Source organism: Homarus americanus, unplaced genomic scaffold (genome assembly GCF_018991925.1).
Source record: "Homarus americanus isolate GMGI-L3 unplaced genomic scaffold, GMGI_Hamer_2.0 scaffold45698, whole genome shotgun sequence".
NCBI lineage: Eukaryota > Metazoa > Arthropoda > Malacostraca > Decapoda > Nephropidae > Homarus > Homarus americanus.
In genome coordinates this window covers 2,894,749-2,915,628 of record NW_024735554.1, presented here as the reverse complement: position 1 = coordinate 2,915,628, position 20,880 = coordinate 2,894,749, and the positions used below count along the sequence as shown (strand labels likewise).

The 20,880-nt window shown below is 37.5% G+C and overlaps 1 protein-coding gene across 9 annotated transcripts in view; it reads left to right on the top strand.

Annotated features, from left to right (window-relative positions):
* The window catches only part of LOC121871386, a 107,774-nt gene that overhangs the window by 62,749 nt on the left and 24,145 nt on the right, over positions 1-20,880 (top strand). For 8 of the 9 annotated variants that reach the window (XR_006089868.1, XM_042373614.1, XM_042373620.1 and 5 more), the window contains 3 exons: positions 894-1,031; positions 2,333-2,647; positions 3,157-3,317. Coding sequence is in view for 8 of the 9 variants with exons in the window: in XM_042373614.1 (XP_042229548.1) it covers positions 894-1,031; positions 2,333-2,647; positions 3,157-3,317 (614 nt within the window). In the remaining variant the exon portion in view is untranslated. The remainder of the gene's footprint in view (positions 1-893; positions 1,032-2,332; positions 2,648-3,156; positions 3,318-20,880) is intronic. The other variant, XM_042373617.1, reaches the window with a different exon arrangement.

Below are 20,880 nucleotides of genomic sequence, written 5' to 3'. Positions count from 1 at the left end.
ATATTTGTCTCCACTTACATTGAATTTTGTGGACTTGTAGAAAAGTGGCCAGTTCAGGACTGGGGACACTTACACACATGTCCATGAGAATGAAAGAACAGTTGAGAGTTAGGGAAAGTGAGGCAGACCACTGAATGAAGCTGTGATGAAAGTAGCAAGGGACTAAACTTAATTAAGATTTTTCATTTACCTATCAAAACTATTTATGCCTCATCTAATTATTTGTGTAAATTGTCAGTTATAATACATTGACAAATACAATGTTCTAGGTACAATAAGAAAATACTTCACCTGTGATGAAGAGTAAATATTTTAGTATAGTGTTTAGGCCAACTTCCTCTCATTAATGGATATATTCTATTGACCACTTCCAGTGTCAAACTTAATGAAACAGCCATTAGAAGCATCACAAAGTTGTGAACTTCACCGTGCAGGTATACTGCGTCATAATTATACAAGCCTTAACACGTGTATAGTAGAACCAACTCCCATATGCTTTCAAACTTCGATATCATAGTACTGGACTTATAAATTTAACAACAGCTAACTTTCTTCATTTTCATGGATCCTTCCAAAGAGCTTTATCATATGCTGTAATAGGAAAGTAATTATATATTTTGTCTTAGTTGATCCGTAATGATATTTAATTCCTAATACAGTATTGTATTTTTTAGTAGAATGACAGATAGCTCTAATAGTTTTGTTCCCACATTTTGTAAAGACATAATTACTGGTGTTTTACAATTAGTTGAGTTTCAATCTGTAGTGTTTAAGACCTTAAGGATTTTCCCTCCGTGGTAAATGAAAGCTCTTAAGGACTGAATGCTTATTGTACTAAAGCTTCATGCTATTGCTAATGGCATTGCTCATGCTTGGTGACATGGGCTCAGCAGTGGAATGACAGAAGGTGAGGGGGAGAGTGAACCACTGTCACCCACGGGCACTGTGTCCTGTCCTCCACTACCTCGTAGGGCTCCGGCTGACCTTGGTCCGGTGCCCGTGTGGCAGCGACGCCTCTCTCACACTAACAGGTACTTGTGCTGCTGCATGGCTGGGAGCTTTTTTGTTTATCATTATTTTTTTATCACTCTGCATGATATAAAAATATAGTATTAAATTGCAATGAATAGTGTAATTAATTTTTACCTCCTAGTATCCAATATATAGTTTAATTATGTGATCTCATGATTCAATAATATTGTATGACAATGTTAGCGGACTCCTATCAGGTTCAGAGGCGTTGATTAGTACCCTACATATCTCTGGCATCATATCTACCCAGAAACAATAATCAAAATTTCTTATTCCTCCCCAAAAAGCCTCCTCTCTAAAGGTCACTGATCATATACTGTACATGGGATTTGTGTTTCTACAGTATGGTTAGACCAGCAGTGTTTCATCAGACCTACAAGAATGAAAATTTCTTCAGTTACTTTTCTGTAATTATTTGCATTACTCAGACAATATAATGCCATCCTATTGTAAGTCTAGTATAGTTTAATAGATACTGACAGGCAGAAAAAAATAGCAGTTTGCAAAATCGGTGATTCTCCAAAATATGCATAAGGTTAATTCTGTATGTCAATCATTAAATTATAGAGGAAGGGAATCAGCACTCACTCTAATAGTACTATACTGTATTAGGGAAGAAAAATATTTAGGTATATGGGAGAGATCAGAAATGAGGAGGTTGGGAAACTGACTGTAATTATTTTGAGGCATTACAGTGAGGAATTGGTCACTTGGAAATGGTTGAAGTGAGGTAATTCACTAATGTTTCCCCATAAACTTCCAGCACCTCATCATCTCAGGCTCATAATGCTTGTGAGAATTACATAGTAATCCTCATTCTTTTTACCTTCATTACAAGAGACTGAAGCTGGGCAACTGGATATGGAATTCAATAATGAGGTTATTCAAGTTTTGGAATTAAGGGATGAGAGTAACAGTAAAGGAAGGACACAAATGGCAAAATAGGATGTGATCTGGCAGGTTGTATTGAGGATTGTTATTGTCTAATCACATTTTGTTGATTAGAATGGTAATTGTGGAAAATTGGAGAAGAGAATGAATGGTCTCTATTGTTTAGAATTAACTGTGGGATGTGTAATGGATGGAATTTTTTTTAAGCAAATCACAAAAGATTTTGACAATGAGTTGAACAAATTTAACAGCAGCAGACGGAGTGATTTAAAGCTCGGTAAGGATTTTATATTGCCACGGTTAATTTATTTAATACTGTGATCACATATGAGGGGTAACTGTGACTCATAACATAAATACTGTATTGTATTTTTAATATACCTCTTGACTTTTTCATGTCATTGTACAGTCGAGGGCGAGGATTCCTTCTGGATCACAGTGAAAGCTTCAGTTCAGCAGGAGAAGAAGAAGAAGAAGATGAAGATGATGGTTTCCAAATCCTCACTGCTGAATCCCTGTTTTCAACTCTACTTAACCGAGTCCGTTCATTAACTCGCAAGATGAATGCTGATGAAATCCGAAATGAAAGGAGCCGCCGATCATCAAATCGACCCACTCCAGAGCCTAACATGGCTCCCAGCAGTGCAGGAATTGGAGCAGCTCACTCAGCTTCCTCTGGCTTTTGGTCATCTCTCTACAACTCCCCTCGAGACTCACCTGCCAGGTCCAGTACCTCAGCTAATATGTGAATTAATTGTGTTCAATTGTAAGACACCGACCACTACACAAAACTTGTACCACCTCAATGTATTTGGATGTTTTTATAAGTTAAATGTTTTTAGGAGTATCATTTTATGGTGAAGCATTACTATACACATCAGTTAGTCAACTACACCACAGTCAGTCTACACCTTAATAAGGTTACACTGCAGTCAGTTTACACCTCAGTCAGCTTACACCTCGGTCAGTATACATCAGTTAGTCTACACCTCAGGAAATATAATACATTTTGTCATTATTCTTTTTATGGAGGAGGAGGAGGGGGCAGTAATACAGAACTTGTACTCATTCTCGCCCTGGGTGTCACGAGAGGATGCATGTGTGTAATGCATGAGGAGCTTAATATCTAATATTATCCTCTATATATTTATTAGCTTTATTATATATCTATCACAACAAGAGGTAAGACATTTTATACCTTGGTGTTGACTAACTTACCATCGCACTTAACAGGAGGATCTCCGAGACAATGTCGCGTAGTAGCCTCGGGCGAGATGATGACACATTAGGGGGACTCAGCTCTCCACTGTGGACACGCAGTGTTTCCCGGGACACCTCTGATGCTGACACACTGTTCTCAGAAGCCTCGACTCCATTTGGTACACTGCCGAGAGGTACGAAGTAAACAGTGTTATCATCCCAGGATCAAGAGATTCAATCACTGGCAACACCATGCTTTTTTTTTCTTTCTGTTGTTGGTATTTTAGATTAACATCTTTGAAATTTGACTCAACAGTGTAAATGAATTTAATGAAAATATCAATATCTATTTGGTTTTATATACTTGGTAAAACTTTTCTAGATGTATAAGCACACATGCATTAATTTTTAGTTTATTTATTTATTTATTTTTTTATGAGTCAAATTTCAGTTGTTTATATCCAGTTTAAAGTAGTTGCCTTTGTTTTTTTTTTGCTTACCACCTCATTAAGATAACTTTCCAGTTCTGCATAACAAGCTTGTGTTTTGCTCAAGCCAAATTTTATCATTAATTTTGTTTCATACCAGGACAGCAATAGATAACAATATTTAAAAATTTTGACATCTTAAACTGAAAGAAAAACTTAGGGTAAGTGATCAAGGCAATAACTTAATTAATCTCAAATTGCAGTAAAATTAACTTGCTATTGATGTCATATGTTTACCTTATTATAATAGCCTTTAAGCACAGAGGAAGCTATCTTGGTGTCACTGGAGAGAGTATGAAAAATAACCATATTGTATCTGAAGTGAGTCACTCCGTGCAACTTGGATAGGATAATATAAATATCTTAACTGAATTGGCCAAATTGCTTAGTGTCCAATAGGAACATTTTGGTCAGTTGTCTTGATTTAATTTTATTTAAAATTTATTTATTATGAAATTTCAGCCGATTAAGTTAACCATAGTAAAACCTGCCATGGTTGCTCTTGATGGTTGCCTTTTGGGCACCAATACTTATTATGTTCATTAGCTCTTACATTAATTTTATTTTTGCTTGTACTTCTTGTATAAGTAAGTCCAGCATCATGCTTACCTCCCCTTGTATTCAGTAAAGGCTGCTATGATCAGGATAACATTTGTTTGGGAGAAAACTCTCAAATGCTTTAGAAATCATAATTTTTATTATAATTAATAAACATTGAGGAATTAACTTTAGATAGTACAATTAGGGTAAATGCATAAAGGGACATGCACTGCTGAACATAGTACAGTAATCTCTCTCCAATCACGGGTTAACCGGCATAGCTTTTGAGTATACGGTATATGTTTAAAAAATTTTACACTTTTACCAACCAAAGTCTCCAGTTTTAAGTATCTGTGGGTTTCCACGGCCACCGCAGGATATTTGTAGCCCGGTGTGGTGGGAATGTTTACTGGATTGAGACTGTCAAGTGGTTCATAGTGTTTGCTTCATTTTGTGTATGTTCCTCAAGCAACAGTGCCTAGGTGTCCTCTTACTCCTGTACCTTTTTAAATCATCATGATGGTCAAGACTCGGAAGCAGCCATCTGGGACCTGATGGTTTCCAGTTCTAGCTAGAGTACAAAAAAAGAATAAGAAAAAAAAAGCATTATAATTTAAGGTTAAATAAAGACATAAGAATATATCAATCCAATAATACAAAATATAACATAAAACAACAGGAGAAATAAACAAAGACGTACTACATCCAAGAGTGTGTGCACCTTAGGATAAATGAAGTGTACAGGCAGCTGCCAGACATATGAACTAGATACAAACATACTCTGATAGGCCCAACTCTTTATGTGTATGTTCTCAGGCCTTCCGTATATTATCTCGTGAAAAAAAGTTTGCACATAAAAACCTTTTAGTTTATGAAAACTTCATACAATTCTTTGTGTTGCTAGGGGAGCAGCATTGCTAATATCTCATAAATAAAGTATTTCTTAATTACAATACAGCATGCCCTTCAAATTCATGGGGGTTAGGTTCTCAAAATAGCTGCAAATTGCCAAATCCGCGAATAACATTTGTTGACCGGGGAGGGGTACATTTTTACTTGTGTACAAAGAAAGGCATATTCCCTTTGTGTATATATATATATATATATATATATATATATATATATATATATATATATATATATATATATATATATATATATATATATATATATATATATATATATATATATATATATATATATATGTGTGTGTGTGTGTCTACACACACACACACACATTTATATACAATACAGGTAAAGGAAATTACGGTCTCTAGAACGAATGGCTCCCTGTCCCTGCCGTGAAAATGCCAGCAACTTTAAAAATCCCCTTAGATATTTTTGGGTACATCCAGGGTGTCATCTGCGAATAATAGAGGACCGTGAAATAAAAATGTGCAAATTAGTTGGGCGTACTGTACCTGTATTCGTGTTTGCTAGTTACTTGCTGCAGCTTTACTAATTGGAGTGTAAGATACGAGGGGCTTCATTAGTATTACATGTACCAGTACTGTAATTCTATACAGTACGTGGTCAAACTATGAAATTTTCTTACAAAAAGCATACTGGTACTTAATATTTATGAATACTGTACCTAGAAACAACATGTCTATCAGCCATAATAGTGTAGAAAAAGTGTAAATGTATGAAAATGCTGTACTGTGAATATAGGCATGAGAAGTACAGTGGATTTGTAAACAAAACAGGAGTCAGAGGAGATGTGATTATAGACTGTTCATGATGACAAAAATGAATCAGCCAGGCTTACTCTACCTACTGATTGTCTGCTATAATACTCTTTAGGCAAGGTTGGGTTTAGGTTTTAATTTTTTTTATTAATGTTGGTTTACATTTGCAGCCCCAACTCTTGTCTTGTTTATGGAATCGTCATAATATCATACAATTACATTCTTTATACATTGCTCTGGCCAGGTTATTCACTATTTCTATGAAGAAATAATGAATACCATGTAGTTATGCATCACTAATCCATGCCTTGATCTCTTCCCAACACTTGCACTCTCTCCTGATATATAATGATATCATTTTAATCACTCATTGTAAATGTCTTAGCTTAAATTATTGCACAGCTACCTAGAGCAATTCATTTACAGCAACAAAACACATTTCTGTGGCTCATGAGCAAGCAAACACTCCATCAAGTCTAGACATATTATGATTTGGTTATAATCACCAACCTAGTGGCCATTGATTGGTGCTCTCGAGCTGAGTTACAAGGTGTACACTCATTTGTACTTATGCTATCGGGTACAGCATACAAAGCTCATTCTTGATTGATACTCATCCCTGGAGGAAACAGTGTTAATGCAAGAAGACCCATTGGGAAGGGGGGGGTCATCCTACATTCATTTGCCATGTTAAGAAGAATTATGGCTGCATTGATCATGTAGTTAGAGGGTTTACTCTACTATATTCATCAACTTTTTTAATGAAACTGCAAAGGTCATAATGTCAATATAATACTCTAAATTGATATGGCTCTCTTCTGATGTGTCCATGACTCCCATTAATGCCATAAGAAGGACAATTAAAGAAACTTAAACACTGGTATTGCATGCTGTGATGTCACTGCTTTATTCAATTTAATTAAAATAATGGTTTGATCACTTACTCTAAGTAACATTGTAGTTCAACCTACCAATTAACATTAGAAGTAAATTAAACTTGTGTTTTTCACTATTAAGTCATGTGAGTATTTTTGTGGTAAACTAATAGTGTTGAATAGTCATGTTTTGTCCCTAATGTGAGTGTGTAGTGAGTGCTGTGGTGTGTTTGTTGCAGTGAGAACGCTACGACACAGCCTGCATCTGCCGCCTCCCCGCCTCCTTCCAGACTCCTTCTTCCTCTCTGATTTCTCATAGCTCACCCTGTAGCATGGTCGTAGTCCAGCTGGCTGTAGTCTCCCAGCATACATTCATCCTCTCAAGTCCTACTAGGGGGATATTGTGGTTCAGTTCTTCTCACTAGTCCCTCAGAAAGAACTGAATTCACCACCAAGATGGATTAAAAGTTTTCCAGTAGTAGTGTCGTACATCAGCTCTGCACCCTGTGTGGTACCTACAGCCTTATGATGGAGGACATGCTTAACCCGGGTAAACAGTGTTGGTATCATCCCTTGTATGCTGCTACTGTCGCTCATTTTCTAAGATAATTAGTAGAACTATAAATGAGAAACCTTTGTACTATAACATTTATTAATTGAGGAAGTTTTATATATATATATACTGTGTATACAGTACTGTATATACATATATATATATATTTTGTCCGGTATACATTATCATACTCTTAATAATATAGTTGATCTTTTGATTTTAAGGATCTGTAAACATTTTGATTATTATGTTTCATTCATTATATGAATTTCTATTATTAGTTTATATAAAAATCTGTAGATAAATCTTTATATGCTTCAAACTGAACATTATAATAATTTATGATGTTTATACCTTCGCAGTTGTTAGTCCCTGATAAATTGCCTGATGGCAAAAGCCTGCATCTTGTATCTCAAATAAACCATTATATATAAATTTAGGAAGATTTTTGTTAGTGTAGGCATTTGTGACGGTGATCACCAGATGAATAAGATTATGCAAGTAGACAATTATTCTCTCCGTATAATTGTCATATACTTAAGAGATCACAAGCAAAAGAAATCACTTCTATATCTATCTAAGGAAATATGTTGAGTAATTTTAGCAGGATTTAGCTAAAACTGGTTTATCTCTTCATCTTTTAAGTTTTTATTGGCTTGATAAATTAAGTATTTGAAAACAATTTGATATAGGAGATTGATTCTTTATCAAAGAAGAATTGAAAAGTTTAGTATTTATGTAAACAGTGAGTGGTGGATGGGTGTCAGTTTTACTGTTGTAACTTCAGCTTCAAAGTCTTACCCTCTTCAGCCTCCTGTTAGGCAGACCTTCCTAGGCACCACTCACCGTATAATATTTAATCTTGTGTGCCAACATTTGTGCCATTCATGGATGCAGTTAAGAAAGCTCTGATCCTTTAGCCGATAGGAGGTTGAGGATCTCTTTACCACTCCTGCAGTTACTTTTACTGCCTCACAAGGATACAGGGTCAAAAATTGTTGAAACGTGTTCTCAAGCAGTACGTCGTTCAACATTAAATAATGTTATATCATTACTATTGATCCTTAATTGATAATCGAGCTGTCATAATAATTATGATAATGTATTTTACCTTGATTATATGTTTTTGTGTATTTTATTATATATTTTTATTTTTATGCATGGGTAGGAGTGATGCTTATGAGAATTATATATATACTATATATATATACTGTATATATATATATGAGTGATCTTTATAGTTGATGCCACAACTATGCTAGATGTGGGAGATATGTTGTGTTTGCAAATTAACAACAAAGTGCCAAGTCTGTGCATGTGTTTGTTTCTCCACAACAGCCCACCGGTACTTCCTCAACACCTCCAAGTACCCTTCCTAGTTTGGTTGTTTTCCTGTCATCTGGCAGTCTTAAGCCATTTTCTGCCTGATAATTTCTTAAATAAAACTTCTAAACTTTGGGTTCAGCAATACAGCTGAATCTTGACAGTCAGCAATGTCCTCTAAAGATGGAATACAGGTATATAGATAATGGAAAAAACTCAACCCTTTGACAAATTCACCAAGTTCTACCAAGTGTCATGTTAAAAAAAATGACATGGATAACAGGAATAATACACAGTTGTATAACTACAACAAGTACTATCTACAGTTCAGGCACTGAGGGTTGAGAGTAAGGGAGATATCATGTATCTAGCATTTGTGTTAAGGGTTAGAGGTGATGTAGATTACATTAGATATAATCTATTCTTAATTCCACAGAGAACTGGTAATATATTGATCAACATCCAGATCCTTTATCCTGCGTGCAATAATGATTTAAACCCTTAACTTCATCTGTGAATGGTTATGTTAACATATTAGGAAGAATATGCAATATGATATGCATTTTTTGTATGCTATCAGCACCCGTTTAACATACATGATGCGCTTCTGAAAACCCATATGTTAAATGAATGTATGCAAAGTGCACATTAATTTCCCATAGAAACCGATGTCATAAATTTAGTTATGTCCCCAAAAATTCCTTCCCCCCCCGCATTTACCATGATTTGCTTCTAATAATGACAAAGTGTGGGGTTAGGTTCTGGGAAAGCCCTATAGTTGGCAAATCTGCAGTTGGTATGACTAAAGGCATATGGGAAATAGAGGGTTAGGTTCCACGGCCACTGATAACACTCATCAAAGAATTAATTTGCCTGTTCCTTCATAAAACGATACTGTACCTGCATTGTACATTTCATCAAATTTCAGTCAAATACGTAAAAAATAGCACAATATAAACTAAATGGTAATATAAATTTAACCGTATAAGAGGTATTTTACCTTCATTGATGATGATGGGGACATAGGCCCACTTTCTTCCTGCACCTCTTCAGGTTCATCAATGTTTGATGATGAGGTGGGTGACTTAAGGACATCTTGGCTGGTGGCACCTGGCTGCTGGTGGAGGGTTGTGGGTAGGTGCTCAAGGCAGCTGTAGCAGCGGTGGTCTCTCTCTTGCTAAAAAAGCTGAGGATGGATAGTTGCTTTAATGTTTTATTTCTTTATTTTATTATTTTATTTTTTGTATTTTTATTTTATTATTTTTTTTTTTTTAGATCCCTGCACAACTCCTTGTAGGGCTTCATTGCATCCTCTAACACACACTTAAACGTAAGGCTGCACTCCATAAAAGGTCCAGCTTCCATGAAATATTTGGCAAAAGTTAAAGAGATGAGCATTCGTTTATTAAGATTTTTAAACATTTTACATTTCACCTCATCCTTATCCTCACTCTCATCATCACTGGAGGACCGTATCGGCTCCTCCTCCGCATGAGAACCAAGGTGCTCCTCTATCTCATTGGCCTGCATGTCGCTCATTCCTTCACCTGGCAAAGATGTGCAATCTTCACGATGCACCGCACCTCAGCATTGACTGAAGGGAAATCTTGAAAGTCGTACACCACCTCGGGCCAGATTTTCCCCCAGCACGCGTTCAGTATTGACTGCTTCACTTCATCCATTGATTCTTTTATTATGCTGATACAGTCAGTGATGTTAAAGTTTTTCCAGCAGTCAAAAACAGTTAAGGCATCGAAGACACGGCTGAAGGCGCTTTGAGTCTAATAACTTTTAAAGGTGGCCATTACACCCTGGTCCCTAGGCTGAAGAAGTGATGTGGTGTTTGGAGGGAGAAATACCACTTTCATATTGGGATGGGCGATCTGGAGTGCTTCAGGGGGACCGGGTGCATTGCCTTGAACCCCAGATTTTGTTGGCAAGGTATTGCTCAACCTCATGCACAAAACAGTTGTTAAATCAGTCCATGAAGACAGCAGCAGTAACCCAGGTCTTAAGGTTATACAGTGGTCCCTCGGTTAACGAACACAATTCGTTCCAGAATGTTGACACGATTTTGTAAGGATTTCGTTAACCGAATTTTTTTTCGTTAATCGAGTTGAAGATTCTTATGGAAGGTAATTCGTTAACCGAGGGATCACTGTACTGTACTGCCAAAAGACGGGGAGGTGATTCTTATTCTTGGCCTTCAGGGCACATGGGTTCAGAGACCAGTGGAAGAGCTTGGTCTTTATGAACCCATCCCTGGAGGCATTACCACAAAAGATAAGGATCAGTTGGCCTTCACTGCCTTAAATCCCGGAGCAGACCTCTCAACCTTCGAAATGATTGTTTTTTTTTTGTTTTTTTTATCTTTCCCCAAAAATGCCAGTCTCGGTTTTGTTGAATACCTGCTCTGGCAGGTAACCCTTCTCCTCAGGTTACAGTGCAGCGGCCTGGTGATCACTGATGTAGACTCCCCAGTGAGTTTCATATTGTGCTTGAAATTTTACATCCACAACACTTCCCTCACCCGCACTTTCAACAAGGTAGCCGTAAGTCTGCCTGGCCTTCACACGTATTATCTCAGAACTTAAAGGCACACTGTACCTGGTCTTCCTTCCCTATGTTCTGTGCCTTTTCCATTTTTTTCTATATTAAGGTCACTTGGCATAAAAGTAATCTTTACACTTATCCATGTGCCACCAACAACACTAGCACTTATCGTAGCCTCACTTTTCTTGATGGCACGAATCGAGGATTCATTTACCCCCATGGCGTATCCCACTGACGCTACGCTCTCGCCACGCATTAGTCTATTGAGCACTTCAACTTCACTTTCTTCTCACCTTTATATCATTAACACTTAATGCTGCATTTGATGAAATAATATAGAGTAAAAACCCATGATACCTGGAATCTACAGATGGGAAATCCACGTTTGGCCGGGGACTACTGTACTAACACAACAATTTTACAATAGGAAAGTTTTCATGTACAGAATGGACAAAGGGAATGGATATGTTAACCCTCTCAGCCTCGCACTACTCCATTGTGGCGTCAAACACAAAAGGCGAAAAAATTTACGCTCGGCCTCGCGACGCCAACACTGACTGAACTTTGGACGCCATTTGACAGGTTGGAAACAGGTGGCTGAGGAGGCGGGAAACATAAACAGTTGTCAATTATTGTTTGTGGGAATATTATTTTATTCACTCGAGTATTGATACAATGTTTCTTATAATGTTATCGTAGGTAAATGCATGGTTTATATAATTTGTTTACCACTGTGCCCGTCACCGTTTTCAATTTAGACTAAAAGATATGTATTTCGATCGTACGCCTAGCAACAGGTGCGAGTGAGTGACTGCGTCTGCTAGTTAGCGCGTCTGCTGGTGGTGTAACTCTTTGCTCCTTCCTGCCATATTTCACTAGATTTACTGATATTACGTTTAGTGACACGTAAATAGTGCTTAATAGTGATTAAATCATGGCATCTAAAGCAAGTGGTGGTGTGAAGAGAAAGCATGTACAGTACACTTATCTGTTGTGTAGAAACTTAAGTTTATAAACAAGTTAGAGTCTGGTGTGTCCGTGGTTCGCGTCTGTAATGAATACGGCGTGAAGAAACAAATTGTGTCAGACATACGTAAGGCCAAGGATAAACTTACTGCATTTGTAATGGTGCCAGTACAGTTAGTGCAAGGAAGCACATGAAAGTGCCGAAGGATAAAGAGCCGGAAGAAGTAGTGTACAAGTGGTTTGTTCAGCAGCGTTTGTGTGGGGTTAAAGTTCGTGGCATGGAGATATCCACTGCAAAGGGTAAGTGAGACTGTATTACTGTATTTTTTGGTGTTTCTTATATCATTATTTTTCGTTATAGTATACAGTTTGTACATTTGCTGAAAGGTTCGGACAGGTGTGTCTTCCCTTTTAGTCCAAATCTTCGAGGGTTTGCTGTACTAATAATACATAAAAGACTTGAATTTAACTCACCAGAACTTTTTTAATTCATCTCCAAATGCATTGGCAGATGTAAACAAACACAACCAGGCAGTTTTGGTTATGCTGTAGCAAACACTGTATGAAATCCACACACAATAAATTATAATTTGGGCCAAATTTTTGTTCTATATTATGTTTTTTTTTTGCGTTGAAAATTTTGAAAATTTACTGTTTCAATAAAGTCAAATTTATGGGCCAAATCCTTAATTTAGTGGTCATAATTACTGTACTGTACAGTAGTTGACAATCTTGCCACTCGTGAGATCCCACCCAACATCTGCTTTGTTTTGATGCAATTTCCTGTACAGTATAGTACAGTGTAGAATCCACTATGTTTTACCATATTTGACCTTCATTATGGCTCCCACTAAGAAAAATAAGACTACTGATGCCTCTCCAACAGCCAGTGGTACGAAACATAAGCAACTGTTTATTTATTATACTGTACAGTATATACAGTAGACGATAATTTTGCCGCCAATCATTTATCTGAGCTGGGGCTTTACAATGCTTTATTAATTGAAACCGATACTATTATTTAACTGCATCAAACACCCCTTAACCATGTTTTGAAGATAATTGATTTCCAAATTTCCTGCCACTTTGCACACGGGAATTGTTGGGTGACGGGTGGAAACGACCGCCCTCAGTGTCTCACTGTCATATGTGGATCTAGGCCATTCAGTTTCGTCTTGTAGTGTACTATTGCATATTATATGATGATTTTATAGGTTACAAGTTACATAAGATTATTGCGTATTGTATGATTTGACTTGATAAATCTCTCAATGTCATGTTCTTTGATAATACAGTGGTCCCTCGGTTAACGAACACAATTCATTCCAGAAGGTTGTTCATTAACTGAAACCATTGTTTCAGTGGGTTTTTGATTAATTGGTTCCAGCTCACCAAAAATTACCTAAAGTAAAAAAAAAAAATTGCAGTAAAGTTCACTTACTTTGAGGTGTGTATGTAGAAGGCTCCTGGATGATGATGCTGATGTGAATTTGAAGTGGGAGGTGGAGGAGGAGAAGGGAGAAGAGAAGGAAGTGGGGGTGGAGGAGAAGCATTTTACTGCTTCTTGGAAGGTGAGTCACCTTCCATAAAAATGTCAGGAACCTCTGGACTGACAGATTCTCCAGCAGGAACATCCTCTCTCATTCTTGAAGTGGAAGGCTAAGGGGTAGCATCTGTTTCCAGATGCCTTTTAGTAAAGAAACTCAATTTTTGGTTGTGGGGCATTTCTCCTCATCATTAACTGATTTTTGAAGAAGGAGACCACTCTGTCCTCAACATTACACAAAATAGGTTCTGTTGTTTCCACATCTGGGTGCCCTGAAGCCAGTTTCCTGAACTTATCCCAGAAGTGAACATCATCTTTCAAATCTGAAGTAGACATGGTCATCACTTTCCCTTTCCTCCTCACCACTGTCTGCCTCCAACATCTCGTCCAGTTGCTGCAAGTCATCAGGAGTGAGTTCCTGCTCATGAGACATCACAAGCTCTTCCACATCCTCCTCCTCCACTTCGAGGCCCAATGACTGATCAATGGACACAGTCTCCTTGTCCAACTCTGCTTCTTCATCAAATCCCTCAAAATCATAAACTGCTGATGGCCACAGTGTTTTCCATGCAGAATTGAGGGATCTAATGGAGATTTCTTGCCATGAGGACACAATAAATTTTCTGCCTCCAGGATGTTAAATTGTGTCTTCCAGAACTGTGCCAGTGTTAGTTCAGGTTCAGTGGAAGTTGCCTGATAACACCTCCTGAACATTTTCTTCATGTACAACTTCTTGAAGTTGCTGATCACATTTTGGTCCATTGGCTGCATGATTGATGTAGTGTTGGGAGGCAAAAACAACACTTTGACAAAGTCAAATTGAGCCTCCAAAGTGCTGGCAAGTTCAGGGTCATGACCAGGGGCATTATCCATAAGGAGAAGAGCCTTTAAAGGGAATTTATTGGTGGTTAGGTAGCTCTTGACAGAAGGGCAAAACACCTCAACAGCCCATTCATTAAAGAACTGTCTTGTCACCCATGCCTTATGGTTGGACTTCCAATAAACTCCAAGCTTTCCTCTTACCACTTTTTGTTGTTTGAACACCCTGGGGTTCTCAGAGAGGTAGACAAGCATAGGCTTTAGTTGGAAATCCCCTGAAGCATTGGCACCAAGCAATAGAGTGAGTCGGTCCTTCATGGGTTAATGCCCAGGTAAAGAGGCTTCATCTCGTGATGAATGTCCTTTTGGGAATTTTCTTTCAGAACAGCCCAGTTTCGTTCACATTGAACACTTGCTGTGGAAGATAATTTTCTTTATCTGCACTTGCAGCCTCACCATGCCTAATAACAATGAAAATGTCACTTCTTTTCTTAAAATTTTCAAACCAGCCCTTGCTTGTCCAAAAATCTTCGAACTCTGTGCCAGGAGAACCAGGTTGATCTTCCTTTAAATGTTCGTAAATCTCTATGGCTCTTTCACAAATAAATTCTGTAGAAACTGAATCACCTTTCATCTGCTTTTCCCTGATCCAAATGAGAAGTAACCTCCCTGTTTCTGATATTAATGATCTACCTTTAAACAGTCTGGTAGATTTGTCTCACTTTCACTTCTTTGAACTTGTCTTTCTGTGCAAGAATTGTCGACACAGTTCATGCTGACATGCCATAGTCTTTACTAAGCACATTTGTTCTAATGCCCTGTTCATGTTTCTTTATGATTTCCTGTTTTACCTGGATTGAAATAACTTTTCTCGATTTCTTTGGAGCCATGCTGGATTCGATTTCAACACTGATATTTTAAGTTTTATTGCTGTAAATAAAGAATATTTTCTTGAAATAAACACTGCACTATATATTATCAATATGTAAAATATATTTCAAAATGACCAATAATTTGACTGTAACTACGGAAAAAAAGAGTTTATGTTGAAGAGAGTCTCAAACAAGATGTTCCTTCCACTGAACCGATACACAAAATGACGCCAAGCTTGGTGTGTTGAGTGGCTGTTTGGCACGCAAAAAACTAGTTTCCTGTACTTCAATTATATTCAACAATTGTTAAAATGACTAAAAAATTTAATATAAAACTTTTAAAATTATTGAATAGTACAACCTTCTTGATATTTACTTAAATGGTAACAAATTTAAGCCCTAGAACCGATTACTGTATTGGTGGACTAATACTACAGCTGGTGAGCAGGCGAAAACATGGGGAAAATTTGTAAGGAATTCAATAACCGAAGTGAAGGTAATTCGTTAACCGAGGCGTTCGTTAACCGAGGGATCACTGTATTCCCTTTAGTACATTTAGTATTAAACAAAACATGTTGAACCAATGTGAAAAATGTAAAGTTTCAGAGTTAAAAGTACTGTATGTACTGCACAGTAATTACAAGAATTGATCCAAACGGTGACAATGACGGCGAGTCAGCTGTTCAGTCCATAACCACACACACTTTAATATCATAGATTGCTTTACTGTATTGTGCTGTATATAGGTTGGCTTAGCAAATTAACATTAGTCATGCATGTATAATTTTTATTATCTACAGTATTAAGTTTTTAATCACACCATTTTATTGAATTATTTGGTAGATACCCTGTATAAGTAAAATAGGAAATGTGGCAACTGTGCAGCAGGTGGCCAGCCACATGACCTGTGATTGGAGAAATTTACTTTGCTTACACAATATATATATATATATATATATATATATATATATATATATATATATATATATATATATATATATATATATATATATATATATATATGACACTTGATGCAGCTACTGAATTTTGGTATTTTAAAACATACAGTACAGTACAAGTATGAAAACAATATAAGCATGTATTTTGTTTCACTTCGCATTTCTAGTTTATTGTGGAGGTTTTGAGGGAGAGAGAATGCACGAGGCTCCAGGTTTATTGTTGTTAATCGAAGCCTGCCCTCTAGCGGTCAGTAAAAACATACACCTTGGCGTAGCATCTTTAAAAAATTAACACAGTATACTAACACAGTATACATCTTTCAACATTCACTTTCTAATAATGTAGCACATTACAATAGCATAATGTAACATATTTATTATAAATACCAAGAATTATGAGCTGTATCAAGTGTCATAAATATTTGTAAGCAGGGTAAATGACATGCAACCCAACCCCGCAGCTCACGTGAAGTTAGCCAGCCACGACGTTAACACCACCACTCCAGACCCCTGACAGACAGACATTCATTGAGTTATCTACCTGAGAGGTATTATAATTAGCCACTAAACAAGCAGGAATAGAATAATAGTGGTGGTGATACAAAACCCTCGCATATAGTTGTGTTAGAAGCTCTTTATCTCGATTTTTTTCTCCTGGTGGGGGGAGGCAACCGTGCTTTGGACTTAACCGTGCAAGTGAACCACCCCTCAAGCACACTAAAATTATAATGTCTGCTTATTTATTTGTACAACCTCCAAATCTGAAAGGTTCTGGTCCCAAGCATTCCGAACTTTAGAAGTTCAACTGTACTGAGGGTTATATAAAATATTCAGCCTCAATACAAAATGTCCTGTACAGTACAGTACACTGTAAACATAGCCAGCTTAGACCAGGTCCCAAATAAAACTATCAACATAAAACAAAGGAAGTGCAAAAAGCAAAGAGCTCCTCTGAAAGGTTTATCACGGGTCCAATGTAAGTACTGAACTGTACCATCAAATATTTATATGTAACGTTGAACAATTGGTATTATTATAAAAAGTACATATCATTGAACATATGTTAAGTGGGTGCTGACAGTATATTGTTACTTCCCATATTCAGATCAAACAGCAAAATAGTTACATGTATTGAAAAAATATATACATATATTTTTTTTTATTGGTTGCTGTAAACATTGAAGAAAAGAATAAAGCTAATTTCTCACTCTTAAGTGAAAAAAAAGTATATATATATATATATATATATATATATATATATATATATATATATATATATATATATATATATATATACCAATATTATTAATATTTATATATTTATTTTTAATTTTATGCACCAAATAGGGGATCAATAAGAAGTTTCCTAGCCTTAAAAGTGATTCAGGAGATCTGTGATTAAGCACATATATGATGGAAGTAGGAAGTGAATAAATGAAATATACATATGAATGTAGAGAATAATGTATAATAATAAAGATAATTCAAACTTAATCCAAGTTATGTGCTTCACACTACTTACTGTTGCATGAGCTGCAGGTGTCAATAAGTCAAGGTAAATACATTGGTCAGCAGCATTCTCAATACAACCAGTTACTGGCATAATAATGATTCAAAGTGTTCAGTTCATACCTGCATTACCATACACATGTAGAACAGCAGAGCCCTTACAGAACCTTTCCCCAGGACCAAGGAACATGCCTTCAGTTTGATCTTCCTCTGTTTTTCCATGCACCTACTGCAATATTATAGGGGTGTGGTGATCTGATGGATAGTGATTACTCTCATCCTTACAGTGTCTGGTTTGTGTCCAGGGCACTCCCAGTTCACCCAGCTATTAATGGGTACCTAACTTTACATTTGAGTAGTGAAGGTAGTCAAGTACAATGTCACCTCACCCTGCTCTCCTTGTGTAGTGGAATTATATGGGAGCAAACAGCAAGGTGTATTGACAGGCGTATGGAATTCACTGATACTTATTCTCATTTGTCTTTAAAACTTGCTTTCAGTCTCTTCATGCATAGTCTTTCCACATATCCACACAACCCCAGCATCTACTGTACTTCTTTACATTACTGGCTTTGCCTTTTTCAATTTTCCTTTATTTAAATTTCTCGATGCCTCACTCTGACAACCGGTTTCTTGATACAGTAGAATTCTGGTTATCCGGAGTCCATGCAGCCGGCAGATTTGCCTAACTGGCACCAAAATGAAGTCATAAGACAGTAATACAAATTCCTCCCAAATCAGCTAGAATTGTAAGCTCGAATATTGCTCGCAAAACTGATGAGCTGCCACATTTATTGCTATGAAAAACAATAAAATCGATACATAGCATATCATAAAATACAATAGCGCATATTTTATGTACAGTCAACCCTCGCTTTACGCGGTCCCACTTTACTCATTTCCACGTTTACGCGGTACCCTGCCGAAACCGGAATGCTCACTTTCCGTGGTGTGTGTACCCTTTTACACGGAGAGCGGTGCGAGCAGGGTGCGCACAAGGTCGCCCAGTCATCAAAACATAACCGAGTTCTTCACCTGCCACCCACCACATCCGGCCCAAGTCAGTGATAGTGATAATGATAGTGAGGATATAGACTTAAATGGACTTTGAGGGGTTTGACAAAGAGGCCCTGCAAGCCTCTGTGGTGGATAGTGATACAAGTGATACAGGTGAGGGCCAATAATCTGCCCTCTGCCTCGGAACCAACCCCCCATCCCCGTGTGCCCAGCCATCTTTTCTACTAATGTAAGTGTTAAAAAACCTAATATTATTGATATTTCTCTTAGTTATTAATTGTGTGTGCATACCATCATAAAATTAAGAAGTTATTTTTCTTATAACGTAGGTATTGTGTCTGAAAAAGTGGAGTTTGGGGGTCGGCCCGGTCTCTATTTCAATTAATCCCATATGTTATGTTGTTCACTTTACGCGGGCCGCCGTGGGTTGAATTAACCGCGTAAAGTGAGGGTTCACTGTACATAAAATAGCTCCTTCCACACTCAAACCATCCTCTGGGCAACATGACACAGTTCAGCCAGGTAGTCTCTCGGCTGACTCAGACGTATGCCTGCCACGCTGGCTGTGTGTATGCCGTGACATCACATCAACCACTCGGTTATAACCCACCGCCTCCACCCACATTCACTTCTCACATGTACACCCATGCTCTTCATTTTTCTTATTTTATAGTTTTATATGATATTTTCTTTGCTTCTCTACCACATATTGTAATGTACAGTACAGTACATATTGTAATGATTTTTCAACAACTTTTATAGTTTCATAACATGTAAGAATAAATGCGGCTGCTGGACGGTGAGTCGGCAATACAGTTATAGCCCACCACCTCCATACACGTTCAGTTCCCACACATACTGTACACACCCATGCCCTTAATTTTTCTTATTTTATAGTTTTATATTTTCTTTATTTCTACGCCATAGTTTGTATAAAGTGGAATAAGTGTTAAAGAAATCAGTTTTTCTGAGGCACGAATTTACGAGGTAAGCCTGTAGCACTGCGCATTGTAGGATTTATTAGGAGATCCTCTGAGTGAGATTCTAGTATATAACTGGAAAATCTCTTTATCCAGCACCTCTCAATCCCCGTAGTTGCTGGATAACCGGGATTCTACTGTACTACATCCCTTTATTAAAAACTTACCTGAATTAAATCCCTGAACAGCTTTTGTAAAGTTTCCAGAAAGAATATACAGTGGGGTATGCTATAACGAATCTAATTGGTTCTAGAACCTCGTTCGTTATAGCATTCGTTCGTTATAGGATTAATCCGTTCCAGGCCCCCAAATACAACCACTGAACACTGAAAAAATTCTGTGGAAAATGTAAAAAATACGGTACTTTATCTTACCTTAGTGATGTTTAGCATGCAGGACAGGAGGCAGAGGGAGAGGGGGGAGGAGAGAATTATGGAGAAGAGGTGAAAGGAGAGGAGTCATCCTTCCTAGCCCTCTTTGGTGACTGTCTCACAGACACTTTGTCTGTAGGTTCTTTTGTTACCTATGTAAAGAAGGAATTCAGGGTTGGCTGCTTCAACCTTGATTTCTGGACCTTCCAAAAGTAGTTCATAACATTGTCATTGAACACACTGATGGCCTTTTGCACAGAACCAACATCAGGATGATAATCCTCAGCAAGTTTGGACAGTTTGCTCCAGCAAAAGAACGCATCCTTGAGATCTTTGGCTGGAATGATGCGGCTTTCCTCCTTGTCCTCCTCCCCTGACTCCTCAGAAGTTAAGCTCCACTTCAGTGTCTCATTTTGTTCTTTGTGAAGCTCAAGCAGCTCCTCAGTGGACAGTTCCTTACTGTGCTCTTCCACCAACTCCTCAACATCATCATCATCATCCACTTCCAGGCCCATGGAATTGCCCAGACACACACTTTCATGAACAACAGCCTCTTCATCTAACTCTTCGAAGCCTTCAAAGTCTCTTTGAAGGACACATTCAGGCCACAATGGCCTCCAAGCATCACAAAGACACCTCACAGTAACCTCTTTCTAGGTTGAGGTAATTAAAAAAACAGCGTCTGCTATATTGCAGTG